The sequence below is a fragment of the Mixophyes fleayi genome, chromosome 3 (genome assembly GCF_038048845.1).
Source record: "Mixophyes fleayi isolate aMixFle1 chromosome 3, aMixFle1.hap1, whole genome shotgun sequence".
NCBI classification, from domain to species: domain Eukaryota; kingdom Metazoa; phylum Chordata; class Amphibia; order Anura; family Limnodynastidae; genus Mixophyes; species Mixophyes fleayi.
Window position 1 is genome coordinate 349,138,121 of NC_134404.1, and position 18,732 is coordinate 349,156,852.

At 45.9% G+C, this 18,732-nt stretch overlaps 1 protein-coding gene across 1 annotated transcript in view; it reads right to left on the reverse strand.

Moving 5' to 3' along the window:
* Positions 1-18,732, reverse strand: part of MRPL2 (mitochondrial ribosomal protein L2) — a 40,886-nt gene that overhangs the window by 21,106 nt on the left and 1,048 nt on the right. The window contains 2 exon segments of the mRNA XM_075204543.1: positions 8,320-8,458; positions 8,685-8,784. Of these exon segments, the coding sequence (XP_075060644.1) occupies positions 8,320-8,458; positions 8,685-8,765 (220 nt within the window). The 5' untranslated portion in view covers positions 8,766-8,784.

The following is an 18,732-nucleotide window of genomic DNA, read 5'->3' on the forward strand; positions in this document are numbered from 1 at the left end:
TATCATTCAGATAAGGCCAAACGTCAATTCCTTGCTTCCTGAGAGCAGAGATAAGAACCACTAATATCTTGGTAAAAGATTTGGGAGTTGTCGAGAGGCCAAATGAGAGAAAGGTAAATTGCATTTGGTGCTCTGGGCTTCACAACCTGAGAGAAAGGTAGTGTTGCGGAATGTGCAGAGGAGCATCCTGTAAATCTACTGATGTAAGAAAATCTAATTTTTCTAAAGCATTGAGAAAAGAATTTGCTCCATGCAGAAATGCCCAGCATGCCTATCTGATGAAGTCTTCCTATTGCTTTTCTAACAGAAATAGTCTGGAGTAGAAGCTTGTGCAGTTACCGGATAGATTACCCGTTTCTCCACGAGTGTCTAAACTTTCACAAAAATACTTTTCATGGGTATCACTCGAAACTCTGTTTTGTGCCCTTTGGTTAAAATATTCCAAACCCAGTGATCTTGCGTAAGGAGAGACAAGGCCTCCTGGTATATCCTGCTGGAGGCTGTATTAGCCAGGAATCATTGTGAAAGTCTTATTCCTTTCCTCTAAAGGAACAAAAAGGATGCCATGATGTAATTGCCACATACTGACTAGCATACAGTTCTACCAGGACAACAGGGTCGGGCCTCTTTGAAATGTTGTCTTCTACGGTGCAGTGGCAAATTATGCAATTTACCTTCAGAATCGTGGTATCCACTATGTCACCAAAAATGAAAAATCACCTAGAAAAAGGAAGCATAGATCCATGGATACAGACTCTCCAATGTCTGGCAGAGAGTGTGATTGTATTTAGCGACCTCACACAGGAAATCAAATCCTAATTTCACAATTTTAATATTCAACAAATTGTCTACTTACTTTCTCTTGCACATCCTTATACATATTGTCACTCACCGGACCGTGAGTGCCTCTTCCCGGACATTTAGGAACCGTGGCCGTCCTCCATCCTGAGGGACTGCGCATGCGCAGCCCTTTCTAAACCTTCAGTGTATGTTCCTTTAACTTAATTGGCAGATCAGGCAACCTCCCTATATTAAGCACCTGTGGTGAACACCACGTTGCCTGATCTTGGAGTCTCATTCCCCATGAGTCTCTGAAGGTGTTCCTGTGTTTCCTTGTTCATTCAGCCCTGCTGATTCCTGTGGTTTCCAAACCACTTCTACCTCTGTGGTTTCCAAACCACTTCTGCTACTGTGGTTCCCATACCACTTCTACCATCTACTATATCATCGTGACTGTGAGCTGATTCCTATCCGCTGCCTCCGTGCACTACAGTCTTCTAATCACTTCAACTCTACCATGTATCATTGGGACTGTTAGCTGATGCCTATCCGCTGCCTCCGTGCATTACAGGCTTCAACCACATCCACTCACCTGTTCATGATTGTGATTGCCAGCTGATTCCTATCCGCTGCCTCCGTGCTCTACAGGCTTCAACCTGCAACTCGTCTGTGTTTCATCATCGTGACTGCTAGCTGATTCCTATCCGCTGCCTCCGTGCACTACAGTCTTCAACCTGCAACCCGTCTGTGTTTCATCGTGACTGTTTAGCTGATTCCTATCCGCTGCCTCTGTGCGCTTCAGTCTTCAGTCCTTGTCTACTCTACCGTGTTTCCTTGAGTCTGCTGCCACTATGGCTACCCGCTACTCTCCGTGATCATCTGTTCCAGTTCAACTCTGCTCCGGTGTCCCATCGTTACTGCACCTGCTGGTTGCTATTGGTTACCTCCGTGTTCCCGCAGAGACCCGCTGCTGTTACTTCTCAGCGCTACTCATCCATCTACTGCTGATCCACTCTCCACGCCTTCCTGTGTTCCCTGCTGGTCTACCTACCTGTGCGCTGCACCTGCTAGACCCCTGCTTCACCCATCCAGGGACTTGTATCCTGCTGGCCTCCTGCCCTTCAGGTATCTCTGCACTCCTGTCTGACTGCCTTCTCCTGAACCACGGTATGCATACTTCCCATTGACTGTGCTGTGTATTGCATACCTTGCTGGACTGTGTTGGTTCTCCTCTGGAGTGTACTATCCGCTGAGTCTATTGCCATCATTGACTGTGTTGGTTCTCCTCTGGAGTGTACTATCCGCTGAGTCTATTGCCATCATTGACTGTGTTGGTTCTCCTCTGGAGTGTACTATCTGCTGACTCTACTGCCATCATTGACTGTGTTATCTCATGCCGGATTACTTCAAGAGACTTTCTATATTGGCAGTGTTGTTCAGTCATTTATACATTTATATTGTGCATATTACTGTGGATCAAAGTCAAGGTGCCCGTGTATATATTGTGTTGCAGTCTCTCCCCGTGCACCTCCTCACATATATATTCAGTAGTACAACTTGCTAGTGGCAGACCACTGACTCCTGTTTACAGTTTCACCTGTTCCAGTATCCTCTCACATAGCAGTGGTACAACTTGCTAACGCAGACCACTGACTTCCCGGATACCTCCACTTGGATTCCATTCCTTCACTCAGACAGCGGTACAACTTGCTATCCGCAGACCGCTGACTCTCATCACCTCCTCGTTTCTGTTGGACATTCCTCCTCACTATAGCAGTGGTACAACTTGCTACCGCAGACCACTGACTACCTTCACGTGTCCTTTGTCCATACAGTTCCTCGTGTATTACTACCTCCATATTGCCAGTGCTGCTAGTCATAGACTTTCCTGAGCATCTCATCATCTGCTATTTCCTGTTCCGTGATCACCCTGCTACCAGAGTACCATATTACCACCTATACTGCTCTGGTAAGCCTATCACCTGGTGATCCCTGGGTAAAGACTCCTAGTGCCCGTGACAGTAAGATCAGGCCATGACAGACCCAGATACGGAACCTACTGCTAAAGAGATGCTGCAGCATCTGGTCAGCCGTGTGGAGCAACAGGATGCTCGCCAACAGCTGTTACTTCAATGTTACTAATCGTTAACCTCCCAAGGAACATCTGGACAGACTGTTACAGCTAGTATTGAAGCTCCTGTGCTTTCCTCCGTTTCCCCAGTGCCATCCCAGGTGTCTACAGCTCCTACGCTTCACCTGCCTACTCCGTCAAAATATGACGGGGACCCCAAAACTTGTAGAGGTTTCCTTAACCAATGTTCAGTCCATTTTGAACTCCAACCTCAAAATTTTTCTACCCATCGTTCCAGAGTGGCCTATCTTATCTCATTGTTTTCTGGACAAGCCCTGGCTTGGGCCTCCCCTCTGTGGGAAAGAAACGATCCAATTCTACAAGATAGTGCCAAATTCATTTCCACGTTCCGAAGTGTGTTCGATGAACCAGGTCGTGTGACCTCCGCTGCTTCCAGCATTCTTCGTTTGCGACAAGGCTCCCATACAGTAGGACAGTATGTCATTCAATTTAGGATCTTAGCCTCTGAACTTCAGTGGAACACTGAAGCATTAATTGCCGCCTTCTGGCAGGGGCTTTCCGATAAAATTAAAAACGCACTGACTTCACAAGAACTACCCTCCTCTTTAGAAGATTTGATCTCTCTTTGCCATCGTGTAGACCTGAGGTTTCGTGAAAGAGAACCTGAGAAAACAACTTCGGTTAAAACACCTCTTCTCTCAAATCCTCAATTTCACCCAGCTTCATCTCCGGTGATACCCATGGAGATAGGTCGCTCCAAATTAACTTTAGAGGAGAGGGACCGAAGAATAAAGAATAGACTTTGTATCTATTGTGCCGATTCTACGCATATGCTCAATTCTTGTCCCAGGAAATGCCGGGCTCTAACCAATACTGGGGAGATAAGGTTAGGGTTCCTGGAGTCCTCTCCATCTTCTACGAAATTAAAAGCCTGCGCTTTTGATGTTACGATTTCCTTTGCTACCAAATCCTTTGAGTCACAGGCATTGATTGATTCTGGAGCAGCAGGAAATTTCATTTCTAAATCGATAGTGAATCAATGGTCCCTACCAGTGATTACTTTGAAAACACCGATTACTGTGACTGCTATGGATGGATCACGTCTCATCAATGGTCTCATCACCCAGAGTACGTCTCCAGTAACGCTTCAGATTGGTGGGCTACACCATGAAGAGATTTCGTTTTTAATTCTTCCTGTTACGACAAGTCCGATTGTCTTAGGCCTTCCATGGCTTCAATGTCATTCTCCCCAGATTGACTGGCGCACTTCTCAAGTTACATCTTGGGGAGCTGAATGTCATCATCGTTGTCTCTCTCAAATGGTTTCATTCAAAAGACAGCATTCGTCTATTCCACCAGGTCCTCCTCCACAGGATCCTTCATCTACGGATCTGTGTGATAAGGTTCAGTCTGAACGCCTTCCTCCTCATCGGGCGTTCGTGGCGTCATCGGACGTTGAAGATGGATCTCAGGAGTCATCTTCAAAAAGTCAAGTGCTGGTGGTTCACGGTCACCATCCGTCTTTTCCGGAATTTCCTGCCCTCCCTCCCACCCAAGTTCCTGCTGTGGTGACTGTTTGTCAGACCTTCAAAAATATCTGGTCTCAGGTCAAAACCTGTTTAAAGAAGACATCTAACAAATATAAGTCGTTTGCAGATAAAAAGAGGCGGGCTATTCCACCACTAAAAATTGGAGATCGTGTCTGGTTATCTACCAAAAATATTCGTTTGAAGGTCCCATCTATGAAATTCGCCCCTCGTTTTATTGGTCCATATAGGATCATCCAAATAATCAATCCAGTATGTGTTAAACTTCTTCTTCCTAAGAATCTTCGGATTTCCAATGCCTTTCATGTGTCTTTACTCAAACCTCTTATCATCAACCGTTTCTCAACTCCTCCCTCAGCTCCGCAGCCAGTTCAAGTTCACCAGGAGGAGGATTTCGAGATTACTGAGGTATTGGATGCAAAAATTTCGCGAGGAGTCCTCCGTTTCCTCGTTCATTGGAAGGGCTTTGGTCCTGAGGAGCGCTCTTGGATCAAAGATGAAGATCTTAATGCTCCTGCCCTTTTGAAGAAGTTCTATTCCAAAAATCCGGACAAGCCCGGTTCCAGGCGTTCTGTGCCCACCTTTAAAAGGGGGGGTACTGTCACTCACCGGACCGTGAGTGCCTCTTCCCGGACATTTAGGAACCGTGGCCGTCCTCCATCCTGAGGGACTGCGCATGCGCAGCCCTTTCTAAACCTTCAGTGTATGTTCCTTTAACTTAATTGGCAGATCAGGCAACCTCCCTATATTAAGCACCTGTGGTGAACACCACGTTGCCTGATCTTGGAGTCTCATTCCCCATGAGTCTCTGAAGGTGTTCCTGTGTTTCCTTGTTCATTCAGCCCTGCTGATTCCTGTGGTTTCCAAACCACTTCTACCTCTGTGGTTTCCAAACCACTTCTGCTACTGTGGTTCCCATACCACTTCTACCATCTACTATATCATCGTGACTGTGAGCTGATTCCTATCCGCTGCCTCCGTGCACTACAGTCTTCTAATCACTTCAACTCTACCATGTATCATTGGGACTGTTAGCTGATGCCTATCCGCTGCCTCCGTGCATTACAGGCTTCAACCACATCCACTCACCTGTTCATGATTGTGATTGCCAGCTGATTCCTATCCGCTGCCTCCGTGCTCTACAGGCTTCAACCTGCAACTCGTCTGTGTTTCATCATCGTGACTGCTAGCTGATTCCTATCCGCTGCCTCCGTGCACTACAGTCTTCAACCTGCAACCCGTCTGTGTTTCATCGTGACTGTTTAGCTGATTCCTATCCGCTGCCTCTGTGCGCTTCAGTCTTCAGTCCTTGTCTACTCTACCGTGTTTCCTTGAGTCTGCTGCCACTATGGCTACCCGCTACTCTCCGTGATCATCTGTTCCAGTTCAACTCTGCTCCGGTGTCCCATCGTTACTGCACCTGCTGGTTGCTATTGGTTACCTCCGTGTTCCCGCAGAGACCCGCTGCTGTTACTTCTCAGCGCTACTCATCCATCTACTGCTGATCCGCTCTCCACGCCTTCCTGTGTTCCCTGCTGGTCTACCTACCTGTGCGCTGCACCTGCTAGACCCCTGCTTCACCCATCCAGGGACTTGTATCCTGCTGGCCTCCTGCCCTTCAGGTATCTCTGCACTCCTGTCTGACTGCCTTCTCCTGAACCACGGTATGCATACTTCCCATTGACTGTGCTGTGTATTGCATACCTTGCTGGACTGTGTTGGTTCTCCTCTGGAGTGTACTATCCGCTGAGTCTATTGCCATCATTGACTGTGTTGGTTCTCCTCTGGAGTGTACTATCCGCTGAGTCTATTGCCATCATTGACTGTGTTGGTTCTCCTCTGGAGTGTACTATCTGCTGACTCTACTGCCATCATTGACTGTGTTATCTCATGCCGGATTACTTCAAGAGACTTTCTATATTGGCAGTGTTGTTCAGTCATTTATACATTTATATTGTGCATATTACTGTGGATCAAAGTCAAGGTGCCCGTGTATATATTGTGTTGCAGTCTCTCCCCGTGCACCTCCTCACATATATATTCAGTAGTACAACTTGCTAGTGGCAGACCACTGACTCCTGTTTACAGTTTCACCTGTTCCAGTATCCTCTCACATAGCAGTGGTACAACTTGCTAACGCAGACCACTGACTTCCCGGATACCTCCACTTGGATTCCATTCCTTCACTCAGACAGCGGTACAACTTGCTATCCGCAGACCGCTGACTCTCATCACCTCCTCGTTTCTGTTGGACATTCCTCCTCACTATAGCAGTGGTACAACTTGCTACCGCAGACCACTGACTACCTTCACGTGTCCTTTGTCCATACAGTTCCTCGTGTATTACTACCTCCATATTGCCAGTGCTGCTAGTCATAGACTTTCCTGAGCATCTCATCATCTGCTATTTCCTGTTCCGTGATCACCCTGCTACCAGAGTACCATATTACCACCTATACTGCTCTGGTAAGCCTATCACCTGGTGATCCCTGGGTAAAGACTCCTAGTGCCCGTGACACATATTATCCATCCATATTCTGCGTGCCTGGGAGACCGAACCACGGCTACTCCAGATTTAATTACTGTTCACACAGATTAATTTTATCAGCAGCAAATTAATCTAATACATACATGCTTGTTCTGCTGGTCTCAAAAAAACGCATCTTGTAAGGTAGCTGGGACTGGCATATCCTCTATTCCCATAGTATTAATAGGTCAGATGAGCCTTCCCCAAAATAATCAATATAATCCATAAGCTTTCAGCTTTTTGGGGGAACAGTTCTGGATTCATCCTGCTGGCTGTTTACCAGAACTCGAAGATGCAAGCTGCAATTAAACTCACCTCTCCATGCAAGCGATGGACCCGGTAGCGACACTTCATTCGTGTCACTTTCATGATGAAGCAGTTGGGTGCGTGTTTTAAATCTCCACTGTTTATACAGAGTACCAGCTTTAACCACATTTACTTCCTAATGGTAGCAAAGAATTGCCCTCTGGGTCTCTCCCAGGAATCATAGGCAAGTCCACAAACAAATAAAATACACTCACTGCTGCCTTACTCAGCTTTGAAGAGACAGGAAAAAGACAAAGAAGGCAGCAGGAGTCACACGTAAACCTTCCAGGGGAGGTCAACTCTTACTTTATAGAAAACATGTTAAGCGGCACAGGAGTTGGGCTAAAGATATAAATAAATATATATCAGCAGAGAAATCTAAATAAAATCAATACCCTTTGCCTTCAAAACAGCATCATTCTTCTAGGTACACTTGCACACAGTCTCTGAAGGAACTTGGCAGGGAGGTTGTTCCAAACATCTTGGAGAACTAACCACAGCTCTTCTGTGGATGTAGGCTGGCTGAAATACTTCTGTCTCTTTATGTAATACCAGACAGACTGGATGATGTTGAGATCAGGGCTCTGTGGGGGCCATATCATCACTTCCAGGGCACCTTGTTGTTCTTTACAATGAAGATGGTTCATAATGACATTGGCTGTATGTTTGGGGTCCTTGTCCTCCTGCAGAATAAATTTGAAGCCAATCAGACGCCTCCCTGATGGTATTGCATGATGGATAAGTATCTGTATTTCTCAGCATTGAGGACATCATTAATCCTGACCAAATCCCTAACTCCATTTGCTGAAATGCAGCCCCAAACGTGCCGAGTGCAGACACTCATTATTGTACCGCAAGTGTATCTAGAAGAATTAATGCATTGATGCTGTTTTGAAGGATATTATCTCCCCTCATTTTGATAAATCTCTAAGCTTGAAGGCAGCACCAGCTGCACGATACAGGACGCAAGATAAGGTGGAAGTTTTGTCTAACATTTTGGAGGACTTGGTAACATAACATGGGCGATGGTTCTATTATTCACAGAACACAGCTGGGTCACGTCCTACCTGTCTCATCTCTCCCCCCCGTTTTCCGCTTCCCGATGGGATTTATGGTGTACTTGGTGGGGGGTTTCCACATCTGGAGGTCATTGAGACAGGATGTAACAAGGAGACCTCTAGAGGGCAGTAATGAGGGAGGTCCAGCCTGCAGGAGGTAAAGGTAACATATTATATCATACATATAATCTAAACACATTCTACCACTATTAATGTACACCACACAAAGATCTATTTTATTTAGATATATGCATTATTTCCTCTACAGAAACAAAATTACATACGACAGAACTATCTGTATAGAACAGATTGTTCCATATCAATATCATCACATAATTATCTGTATGTAGGACATTAGCAGAGAGGTCTCTGACCTGATGAAGGAGAGACAGCGCTGGTCTTACACAGCCCACAGTCAAACATCGGAAGGCATGGGACAGATTGCATATTGCCATTACTTGTATTAATAGCAGTCTATGGAAGAGAGAGAATGAACAGTTATAGGGTAATCTGACAGACACAGGGTTATAGATATCAAGGGTACAGGATTTACTGAGAACAGGATGAACTGCAAGATGTGATGTAACCGACCACGTATGTTGCTGGGATCTCAGGTCCAGCGGCTGGATCGTCTTAGCTATAGCCGGCTTTAGTGACCTGAAATCTTACAATGGTTTGCAGAATAGCCATTAACCCTTCTAAGCACATCATTTCTATTCTTGATTTAAAGATGCAGGAATGGAAAACGTAATGCACACGATGTTGCCTCCAACAAACATAGTATTTTTTGTTATTAAAATGACACATTTTATGGGGTGCTGTAGCGCGGACCATGGCTATCCCAGTAGGGTTATCCCAAACGTGCCCCCTTAAAGGCTATAGGGGGCGCCGTGCTGCCACCAGTAGGATTCTTACCCAGAAGGAAGCTGTTCCAGGTGAACTCCTGCTGTTCGTACACTCCTTGGTGGCCACCTAGGCTGGTACCTCTGCTTAATTCAGATCCAGGTTGCTGTGGCTTGATCCCCCTATCCTCTCACAATGGCCATGGTAGTGGGCAGAGCGTTGGTACTAGATGCAAAGTCCCAACCTCAGAACAGCCGTATAACAGATTAGATTAGTCTAATCTGTAGGTCACAGGAATTACAGCAGGTAAGTAGTCATCAAGGAGGATCTTGAAACAGTGATCTTTATTTGCTCAGAAAAGGTCCTTAGTTACACACTAGTTAGAGGTACTAGTGAGCTTCCAGAAGTCCAGATGGTATATTTTACTTGGATAACAGGGATATTGTTTATACAGTTTGAGACACAACGTGGTAGGTGGTAATCTAGCTTCCTGTCCCTTTAACCAATCCAGGCTGATTCACATGCAGGCTGCATCAGCCAACCTGGAGGGGTTTACCACTTTTAACCTTGCTGCCAGTGGCAGGGGGGAGTGTACTCCCCCCATGTCCACAAACTGTCAGAGACAGGGAAACTCAGCCTCCTCTCCACCCCTGGTGCCACTATGTCTAAGATGGGAGATTTATCTTAAAATTTCCCACCTAAAAATAATTCCAGGGACCTTGTCCCGGGGTCTGGCTCCCCCTGTAGCTGAAATTGTCTCCAGGGGGAAAACAATCAATTCCTGGGACAACAGTACCTAGGCTTCCACTCTTGGACCTCAAGCCCCAGAGTGCTGTTTAGCATGCTGGGTTACCCAGCATGCCCTGCTCTGTGAGACCCTCCAGGAGCCATTGCAGACTGGCTCCTGGGGGATATCCATAGTGCTGCAGTCCCCTTGGTCACTGCTGGACCTGGGATGCTCCTGCAGTCCCCTCACTAGACTGCCAGGGAATGGAAGCACCCCACTTTGGAAGCCCCAGTGTTCTGGTTCCCACGGACTGTGAACCAGAGCTCCAAGAGCCCCCAGGAAGAAACCTAAATTCCACTAGACCACCAGGGAAAACATAGGCACACTTTTTAAACATACATTTTACAGACTTTTACTGTATGTGCCGGGACTATTGGCGCCACAAGACTACTTTTCTGCGATGCAGTGTCCACACATTACATTTAAATTAATAAAACATTTATTTAAACACACATTAAAATACACCAAACACATTCACACTCCTGGCACTTCTACACCCACACAGTAAATATATTTAAATAAAATCTACATCTAAATTTCATCATTACACATGCGGCGCCTAGCGCCAGTAAATTAACTCCTCCGACACCAGATATTAACCTTCCCAGCATCGAAGCACATTTCAAGATGGTAACAAGAACACTGGGCCCCGCCACAACAGGGATTTAATATCAGATGACATCATCAACATAATGTGTGATGTCTTACAAATTCTGTGATGTCCTGCATCTTGTTTTTAGATGCAGGAAATCTAGCAGCACATTTTAAAATTAAACCTTCCTGTCTCCAAGTGAAACCTCACATATCAAAAGACCCAAACAACATATGGGGTCTTTCTTCCGAATACACATTTTCTCAGAACATCACAAACCCAAACAAGCCATTTTCCCACATCACAATACACAAAAGGCTTCCCTTCACAAAGGCTCATTGTATCAGATATATACATCAGAAAAGGCATTTGCTTTAGAAAGGTTAAACAGAAAAAACGCATTTTCTACCCTGGTCTCAGAAATAACAATTTCCTATCTCAACATATACACAATATCAAACATAAGTGCTTGTGCAATTATATAAATAAGCACCCTGCACAATTTCCTTTAAATCAATACCAGAAGTTATTTATCAGTGATCCAGTCACATTCCCTCCCCCCCCCCCCCCCCGTCCATGCGGCAACCAGCGGGCCATGTCCAACGATTTGGCTCCTGATCCGAAGTCTCCTAGGGTTACCGGAGGATCCGGCTCTTCCTGCCGAGACAGTCCCAGTCCATCCGCAACAAAACGGCCATTTTCCCCTGAGGTGTGTTGTTGCCACTTTAAAGTATTATGATAAGTCACCACAGTAAAATGTCGTCCATACAAATAAGGTTGAAGTTTTTTCACTGCCCAAACAATGGCCAAACATTCCTTCTCAATTGTGGCATACCCCACCTCCCGGTTTAGCGCCTCCTGCCCATCTGGCTAAGTACTGCTCCCAGTTCTTACTGTGACGCATCAGTTTGCACAATAAAATCCTTGTCATAATTAGGCGCCAACAGTACTGGAGCAAGAACCAGGGCTTCCTTTAGTCTCTGAAATGCCAGCTCACAAGCGGGTGTCCAGTCAACTACTTTGGGGAGTTTATTCTTAGTGAGATCTGTCAGGGGCTTCGCTACAGTACTAAAGTCTGGGACAGAACGTCTGTAGTCCCCTGCAGTCGGTAAGAATGCTAGTACATGTAACTGGGTTGTGGGCTGGGGCCAGGCTCGGATTGTCTCTACCTTAGCTGATTCTGACCTAACCCTTCCTCCCCCCAAACGATCACCCAGGTACTGTACATCTGACATCCCCATCTGGCATTCCTCTGTCCTAACAGTCCAACCTGCCCACCCAATCTTCCCTAACACCAGCCCTATTTGATCCAGATTATCTTCCAAAATCTTACTGAAATTGTAATTGTCCTCTAGGTAACCCTGCACTCTGCCTAACTCATCTACAGAAGCATTAGTACAAGGCAAGGGGTAAGTGTCAGACATGGTCACAGTCAGGGGACTTACTATATCCACAGCCATTTGTTGAAAAGGTTCCCCAAATATTGGTAAGGACCTGAGGGGAGCACGAACACTGGGGCGCCCGAGACGCTGACACACATCACAGGATTTACAGTAGGCCCGGACGTCATCAGACATTCCAGGCCAGAAAAAGTTCTGTGTCAGGCGCTTCAGTGTCCATCAATAAAACTGCACCAACATACACCTTCTCACTTGTCTCAAAATACTTCCCAACTCGACAACTCCGTTCTGCACATGATCTGCGTCTCTCATCCACTCATCACATCTTCCCATTCCCTAAAGACCTTCAAGTGTTCTCTGAAAACCCACCTCTTCAGGAAAGCTTAGAATATTCTTCAACCACCCTGTTAGCTTCACTAGGTTACCCTATTACCACCCTTTACACAAGACAACCCCCTGACCAACATTTTTGTATGACTGGATCATATAGCATACTAAATACTTTTACCTTTGTGATCTGGCACCAAAACGCAATATGTAGACTTAACCTCATGTATCCAACAGATTTGTAAGCTTGCAAGCAGAGCCTTCTCACCTCTTTGTCTGCATTTCCCAGTAATGTCTATTACTACGTTTGTCCCCAATTGTAAAGCGCTATGGAATTTGCTGGCGCTATATAGATAAATGATTATAATACCCCCACGGCACAAAGGAGGGCTTTGTGCAAAGCTGTCAGAATGAAATACCAGAAAGGGGGTTTTGCAGCACAGCCCCTCCAACTTGGACACCCAACGAGCAGAAGAGATAGGGATTAAAAATACCACCTTCCAAGTAGCATAACGGAGATCAACAGAATCCAAAGGCTCAAAGGTTTCCTAACCCTAACCCTGAGCACCACATTAAGATCCCAAGGCTCTACTGGATGTACAAAAAAGGGGCAGAGCACGTAGAATCCCTTGAAAAAAAAAGAAGATCTGCACATCCTTCGTAACAGCTAACTTGCACTGAAAAAAAAATAATAAAAAAAATAAAAAAATAATAGAGAATGCCAAAACCTGCAGTTTCAGAGAAGAAATACGAAAACCTTTATCAAAACCATCCAGCAGACTGGATGATCCACTGGATGGTAAGCATCCCACACCAGATACTTAGCAGAGGAACGTGCTTTCCGCACCTTAATTATAGTTTCTAAGACCTGTTCCAAGAAATCCTGGAAACCAAAAAGGTTTCAGTAGCTAGGCCGTCAAAACCACACAACCTAAGGAGCGGTAGCGAAGAAGGCCTTATACCAGAAGATCTGGATGAAGAGGCAACTGGAGAAGAGGACCTACCGCCATCCCTAGGATGGCATGGTATCACCAGAATGGCATAAATCGGTTGTCTTTTCAGCTTTTTGAGCACCCTCGGGAACATGGGAAACTGTGGAAGCAGGTATACCAAACAAAACCACCACAGCATTGTCATGGTATCAGAGTACCCCACCGCTGGATATATGGACTTCGAACAGAAGAGAGGGACCTTGAAGTTCATACGGGATTCCATGAGATCTACCTCTGGCTGACCCAACATTAATCCAGAAGAGTGAAACTCTCTGCGTGAAGGGACCATCTACCTGGGTGGCTCCTGTTGTGGTTGAGGTAATCAACCTCACACTTCTCCAACCCCAGGATGAATAGGGCCGATATCGGCGGAACATAACGTTCCGTCCAGGTCATGATATGTTTACCCTTGACGATTCAGGAAGGCTACTGCCGTCGCATTGTCCGACTGGAGCTTCAGGAGAATTTCAGCCAGAACATTGATGGGCAAGGGGGTCTCCATTGGAAACCAGAGGCCCTGGAACCAGAGATGAACGATGACCACGCCCCAACCGGACAGACTGACGTCTGTGGTAACCAAGGACCACTCCCATAATGGAAGGACTGTGTCACGGGCACTAGGAGTTTTACCCAGAATTCACCAGGTTTAGCTACACTTACCAGAAGTGCGGACCTCTGGGTAGTGTGGTGAATCAGTGGAACCATACAGTAGAATAGAGGAAAGGAATGTCAATAGTATAAATGCTGAGTCTTGGCACCGTGGAACTGTGATGGTACAGCAGTTTAGTAAACAGGATAAAATGATGAAAGAGTCCAAGTGCCTTAGCACGCAGGTAGTATATAGCAAGCCAGTACTTGATAACGTTAGGCAAAGACCAATCAACAATATAGCAGAAGAGTCAGCGACTTGCAGCTACAATACAGAGGCACTTGTAGACTTTAGTCCAGTTAGTAGGTACCATACAGAGTAGTAGCTATATCACAAGGAAACATGAATGGTCTACAGCTGGTAAGATTCACCACGGATATGTAGAGAAGACTTGTCCAGGTGCAGGCGTGGAACGGAGTAACGTGAGTGGTCTGCAATAGGCAAGTTGTACCACTGATGTGAAGGGAAGACTTGTCCAGGTGCAGGCGTGGAACGGAGTAACGTGAGTGGTCTGCAATAGGCAAGTTGTACCACTGATGTGGAGAGAAGACTTGTCCAGGTGCAGGCGTGGAACGGAGTAACGGGAGTAGTCTGCAGCGGGTAGGTTCTACTACCGATGAGGAGAGGAGACTTGTCCAGAAGCAGGCATGTAACGGAGGGAGCGAGAGTAGTCTGCAGCGGGTAAGTTCTACTACCGATGAGGAGAGGAGACTTGTCCAGAGCAAACGGATAACACGAGCAGAAACAGGAAACACCTCAGAGTCTCAAGGAATGAGAACCAAGAACAGGCAAAGGTAATAGGGCAACAGGTGCCTTAAGTACTGAGAGGTAATTAATTAACCAATGAGACTAGAGGCGAGGTATTAACAGTTCAGGGTTTCTGCACATGCGCAATCTTAGTCAAGATGGCGGACGGCCGCAGCTCAGGAGAGGCGCCGGCAGGAGCGAGAGAGACCCGTGTCCCAACCTAGAGGCACTAACAGTCCGGAGAGTGATAGACTGGCCTTCGACCAAATTTGCTCTGGTCAACCACCATGTGAGGGAGTGACACATGACTGTGGACAGTGAGATGATCTGCCTGTGTTGAAGTTGAGGTCCAGAAAGCGCATCTGTCGTGCTAGAATCACTTGGGTAGATTCAGAATCCAGCCCTGGGTCTCCAGAAACTGAATAGTGAGTTGAATGTGTGGCAGAAAGATTGAATTGAACAGCGCCTTTAACAGGTTGTTTAAATTAAAGACACGTTAGTGATGCCATGAGAATGCAGGAGACCTGCGATAACATCCATTATTTTGGTGAAAATCCCTGGGGAAAAAGCGAGACCAAAGGGCCAAGCCCTAAAATGATGATGGTCGTTGTGACAGGATGGATCGTCTATGCCACCCTGTCTGTTGTTGCTGGGAACCGGCTGGGCTTACTTTGCCAACGTTCCCCTTCGTCATCCCAAATGCGCCCTCTAACCGCAGTAGGAGGGGCTTACAAATGCTGCCACCACTGGACTCCTTACCAGCATCCAGTACTGGGTTTCTTCTGGGTAACAGACGCTGCTAGTGTACCCAGTTACTGGTGTACCTGGGCTGGTAACCCTGACCTCGTTCTATGGATCATTGTGGTACCAGAAAGCTGGGTCCAATTCTCAGAACAGCTGGGAATGGATTACAGTTGGGTCTAATCTGTAGGTCACAGGGATAGACAAGTTTCCAAGCAGGTCTTTGAAGCAGGTGATGTTTATTTGCTCACACTGGTTGAAAGGTACCAGCGAGCAGGTCAGATGAAACAAAAAGAACAATTTTCAATACAAAACAGCGCTTTTTTTTTTTAATACAGTTTTTGGACACAGCCTCACAGGGTAAGGCAGCCCCCTGAGGTCTGAGCTATTTTTAGAATCAGGATACAATGTGTTTACCCAAACATGGATTTACATGCAATGCAAAGCTAACAATATTTACACTTATCTGTGATATCCTAAAACGAACAGCAGTCTAATTAAACCTCCCTGTGCCTTCAGGTGCTGGACCCTCACACATCAAAAGGACTAATTAACATGACATTAACATGGGTCCTTTCTTCAGACAGTTGCTGAATACACATTCCCAAAAGAAAATTACAAAACCCCAAACAAGTCATTTCCCTACCAAAATACACAAAAGACTTCCTCAACAAAGGCTTATTGTATCAGGTATAAACCTCAGGAATAATGCAATTCCTCTAGCAAAGTTGAAACAAAAAACATATTTATTTCTGAGACCAGGAGAAGAAATTAACTTCCTTCCCAACATACACACAATATCAAAAATAAGTACATTTGCAATTATATAAATAAGCGCCCTGCGCTATTTCCTTTAAATAAATTTATACCATATTTATAAGTCACAGTCTTTCTTTGTGTTCCATGCCCGCAATCACGGAAAGCAAGGATTCCATCCAGAATCCCAGCAGCCAAACTCCCTTGTTGAGAGTTTTGAGATTCAAGATTGGATTAAATTTGCGGTCCTGTTTTCGGACAAGGAAGAGGTTGGAGGAAAGCCCCAAACCCTGTTCCTGAGGCGGGGACCTGAATAATCACTCAGGAAACCCAAAAAAAAGTTTCCTGAAGCCAGTCTCCGGCGTCCACTGGAAGGCAGACCCATGGTGAAGAACCTGTGTGGAGGAAATTTGACATGGTCTATAACATAGCCACGAATCACAATCCCCGAAACCAGACCTCCATTGTAGAGGCTTGCTACTAATCATGAAAAGGCAGTAGATGGGTCGCCACCACAAGGCTGTAGTAGCATGTCGTTATGCAGCGGTCTCGTCCACTGGTTTGGGAGCCACATGCCTGCCAGTGACCTCGTCCCTATAAGAGCCCTCATCTGAGGAAGAAGACTGCCCCCTGGTGAGACGAAAGGTCTAAAACCTGGATTGCTTTGATTTAGCAGAGCTGACAGATAGAAAAGAGCTCTTGCCACCTGTGGACACCCGAATAATTTGTTCCAACTCAAAACCAAGCAGAGTAATCCTGTCAAACAGAAAAGACTCCACATCAGCCAACCAAGAGCAAAACCACAGAGAGTTGGGCCACAATTATGAGTGTGAAAAGTTTGACATTAAGAGAAACGGCGCCCAAAGATGCCTGACCCACAAAGTCATAGGCATCCTCTAAGCCTATTTCCAGTTCCTTAGTCAGTTGTTCCACCCATGTTTAAAAGGCCTTGTTGACCCAGGGCGTAGACATGTTGGGTCTAAAACAAACTTCCTGCTGCCACTTAAACGGAACGAAGAATAAACTCACACTTTCTATGGATGTCGCAAGACACTTAGCCCACGCTGGTTCCTCAAGGGTCGCCGATGCAGCCGTGGACAAACATTGATCAAGGATCTCTGCCTCACATGTTGCACACAGGACATCCGGGTCAGACTGTCCACAAGATAATCTGACATTAAATTTGGCACAGGTATAAAGTTGCAGACTTTCCAGGAGACCCTTTAGTCTTGGAAAGTCCCTTTCTCAAACATATTGATGGTAAATAAAATCACTCACCAAAGAATGTGTAAATAAATCCAGCAATAAAATAAATTTTCTGTAAACACCAGAAGAAAAGTATTTAATTCAAAACATACACTTGCAGGCCACACACACAGAGACCCACTATACTGATTTACAGTGAAGGCTTGTCCTCAAGTGTAAAGTAATGCCTACAACACTGTAGTAACAGGTGGTACTGAGAAACAGCCTACTGCAGAGGGTAGAAACAGAGAGAGCACATAGTAGGACAGAGCTGCATGTCACTGGAAGGTAAATGGTGGCTTCTTTAAAAGACAGACCGCCAAACGAGTCTGAGGAGGAGGACCGCCCCTTGGAACAGCCCACCAGTAATGGCCACGGTCCACTCACCGTACACACTACAGCCTACTTACAGGTGTAGCTGCCGTCTCCTGCAGGAAGGAGAGTTAGACTCTTCCTGGGTGCCCAGCAAGTCCTGCAGCGCTGAAACCGCCAGCGATGTTCACTCCATATAGGATTCCTGTTGTTCGGTTTACACCCTGCTGAGACGTTCTCTTACTGTGGTAAAAAAAATCTGCTGGTTGCTAAGGGGATTGTGGCAAGCAGAGCTGTTTAAGAATTAGTGGCTGTTCCAGCATCTCTCTCTTACAGAGGACAGTGCAGAAACACACAACATCCTCTGTAGACAATGGCTGTCACAGCCTCAGGGTGCGAGGGAAGCCAACAGGCTGCATACCCTGACACAGGGACACAGAGTGAAGACAGGGATTTCACACCCTGGCACAGGGACACAGAGTGAAGACAGGGATTTCACACCCTGGCACAGGGACACAGAGTGAAGACAGGGATTTCACACCCTGGCACAGGGACACAGAGTGAAGACAGGGATTTCACACCCTGGCACAGGGACACAGAGTGAAGACAGGCTTTTCACTCTCTAGGAAAGGGTGGCTGCACTGAGCAAAAGAAAAAACAAAACATTATGAACATGGTCAGGAGCTCAAAATAGTGCCCTACCTCAAAAGAACTTAAAACTCAGGATTTCTCCAAATGGGTGGGGCATAGTGGGGAAGGAGTGTACACTCAAATAGTTTGTGTTTTGAAGTGCCTTTACTCCTGATCTAACTACAATAACGCATTCTGAGTTTCACCCAATGGTAGGCTAGAATAAAATAGTTTACATTATAGGTATTACTAAAAGTTAGAAATATTAACCACTCAGCAGCTGTAGATTATATTATATTATAGATGGACAGATCCTCACCACCCAGCAGCTGTATAGTATATTATATTATAGATGGACAGATCCTCACCACTCAGCAGCTGTAGATTATATTAGATTATAG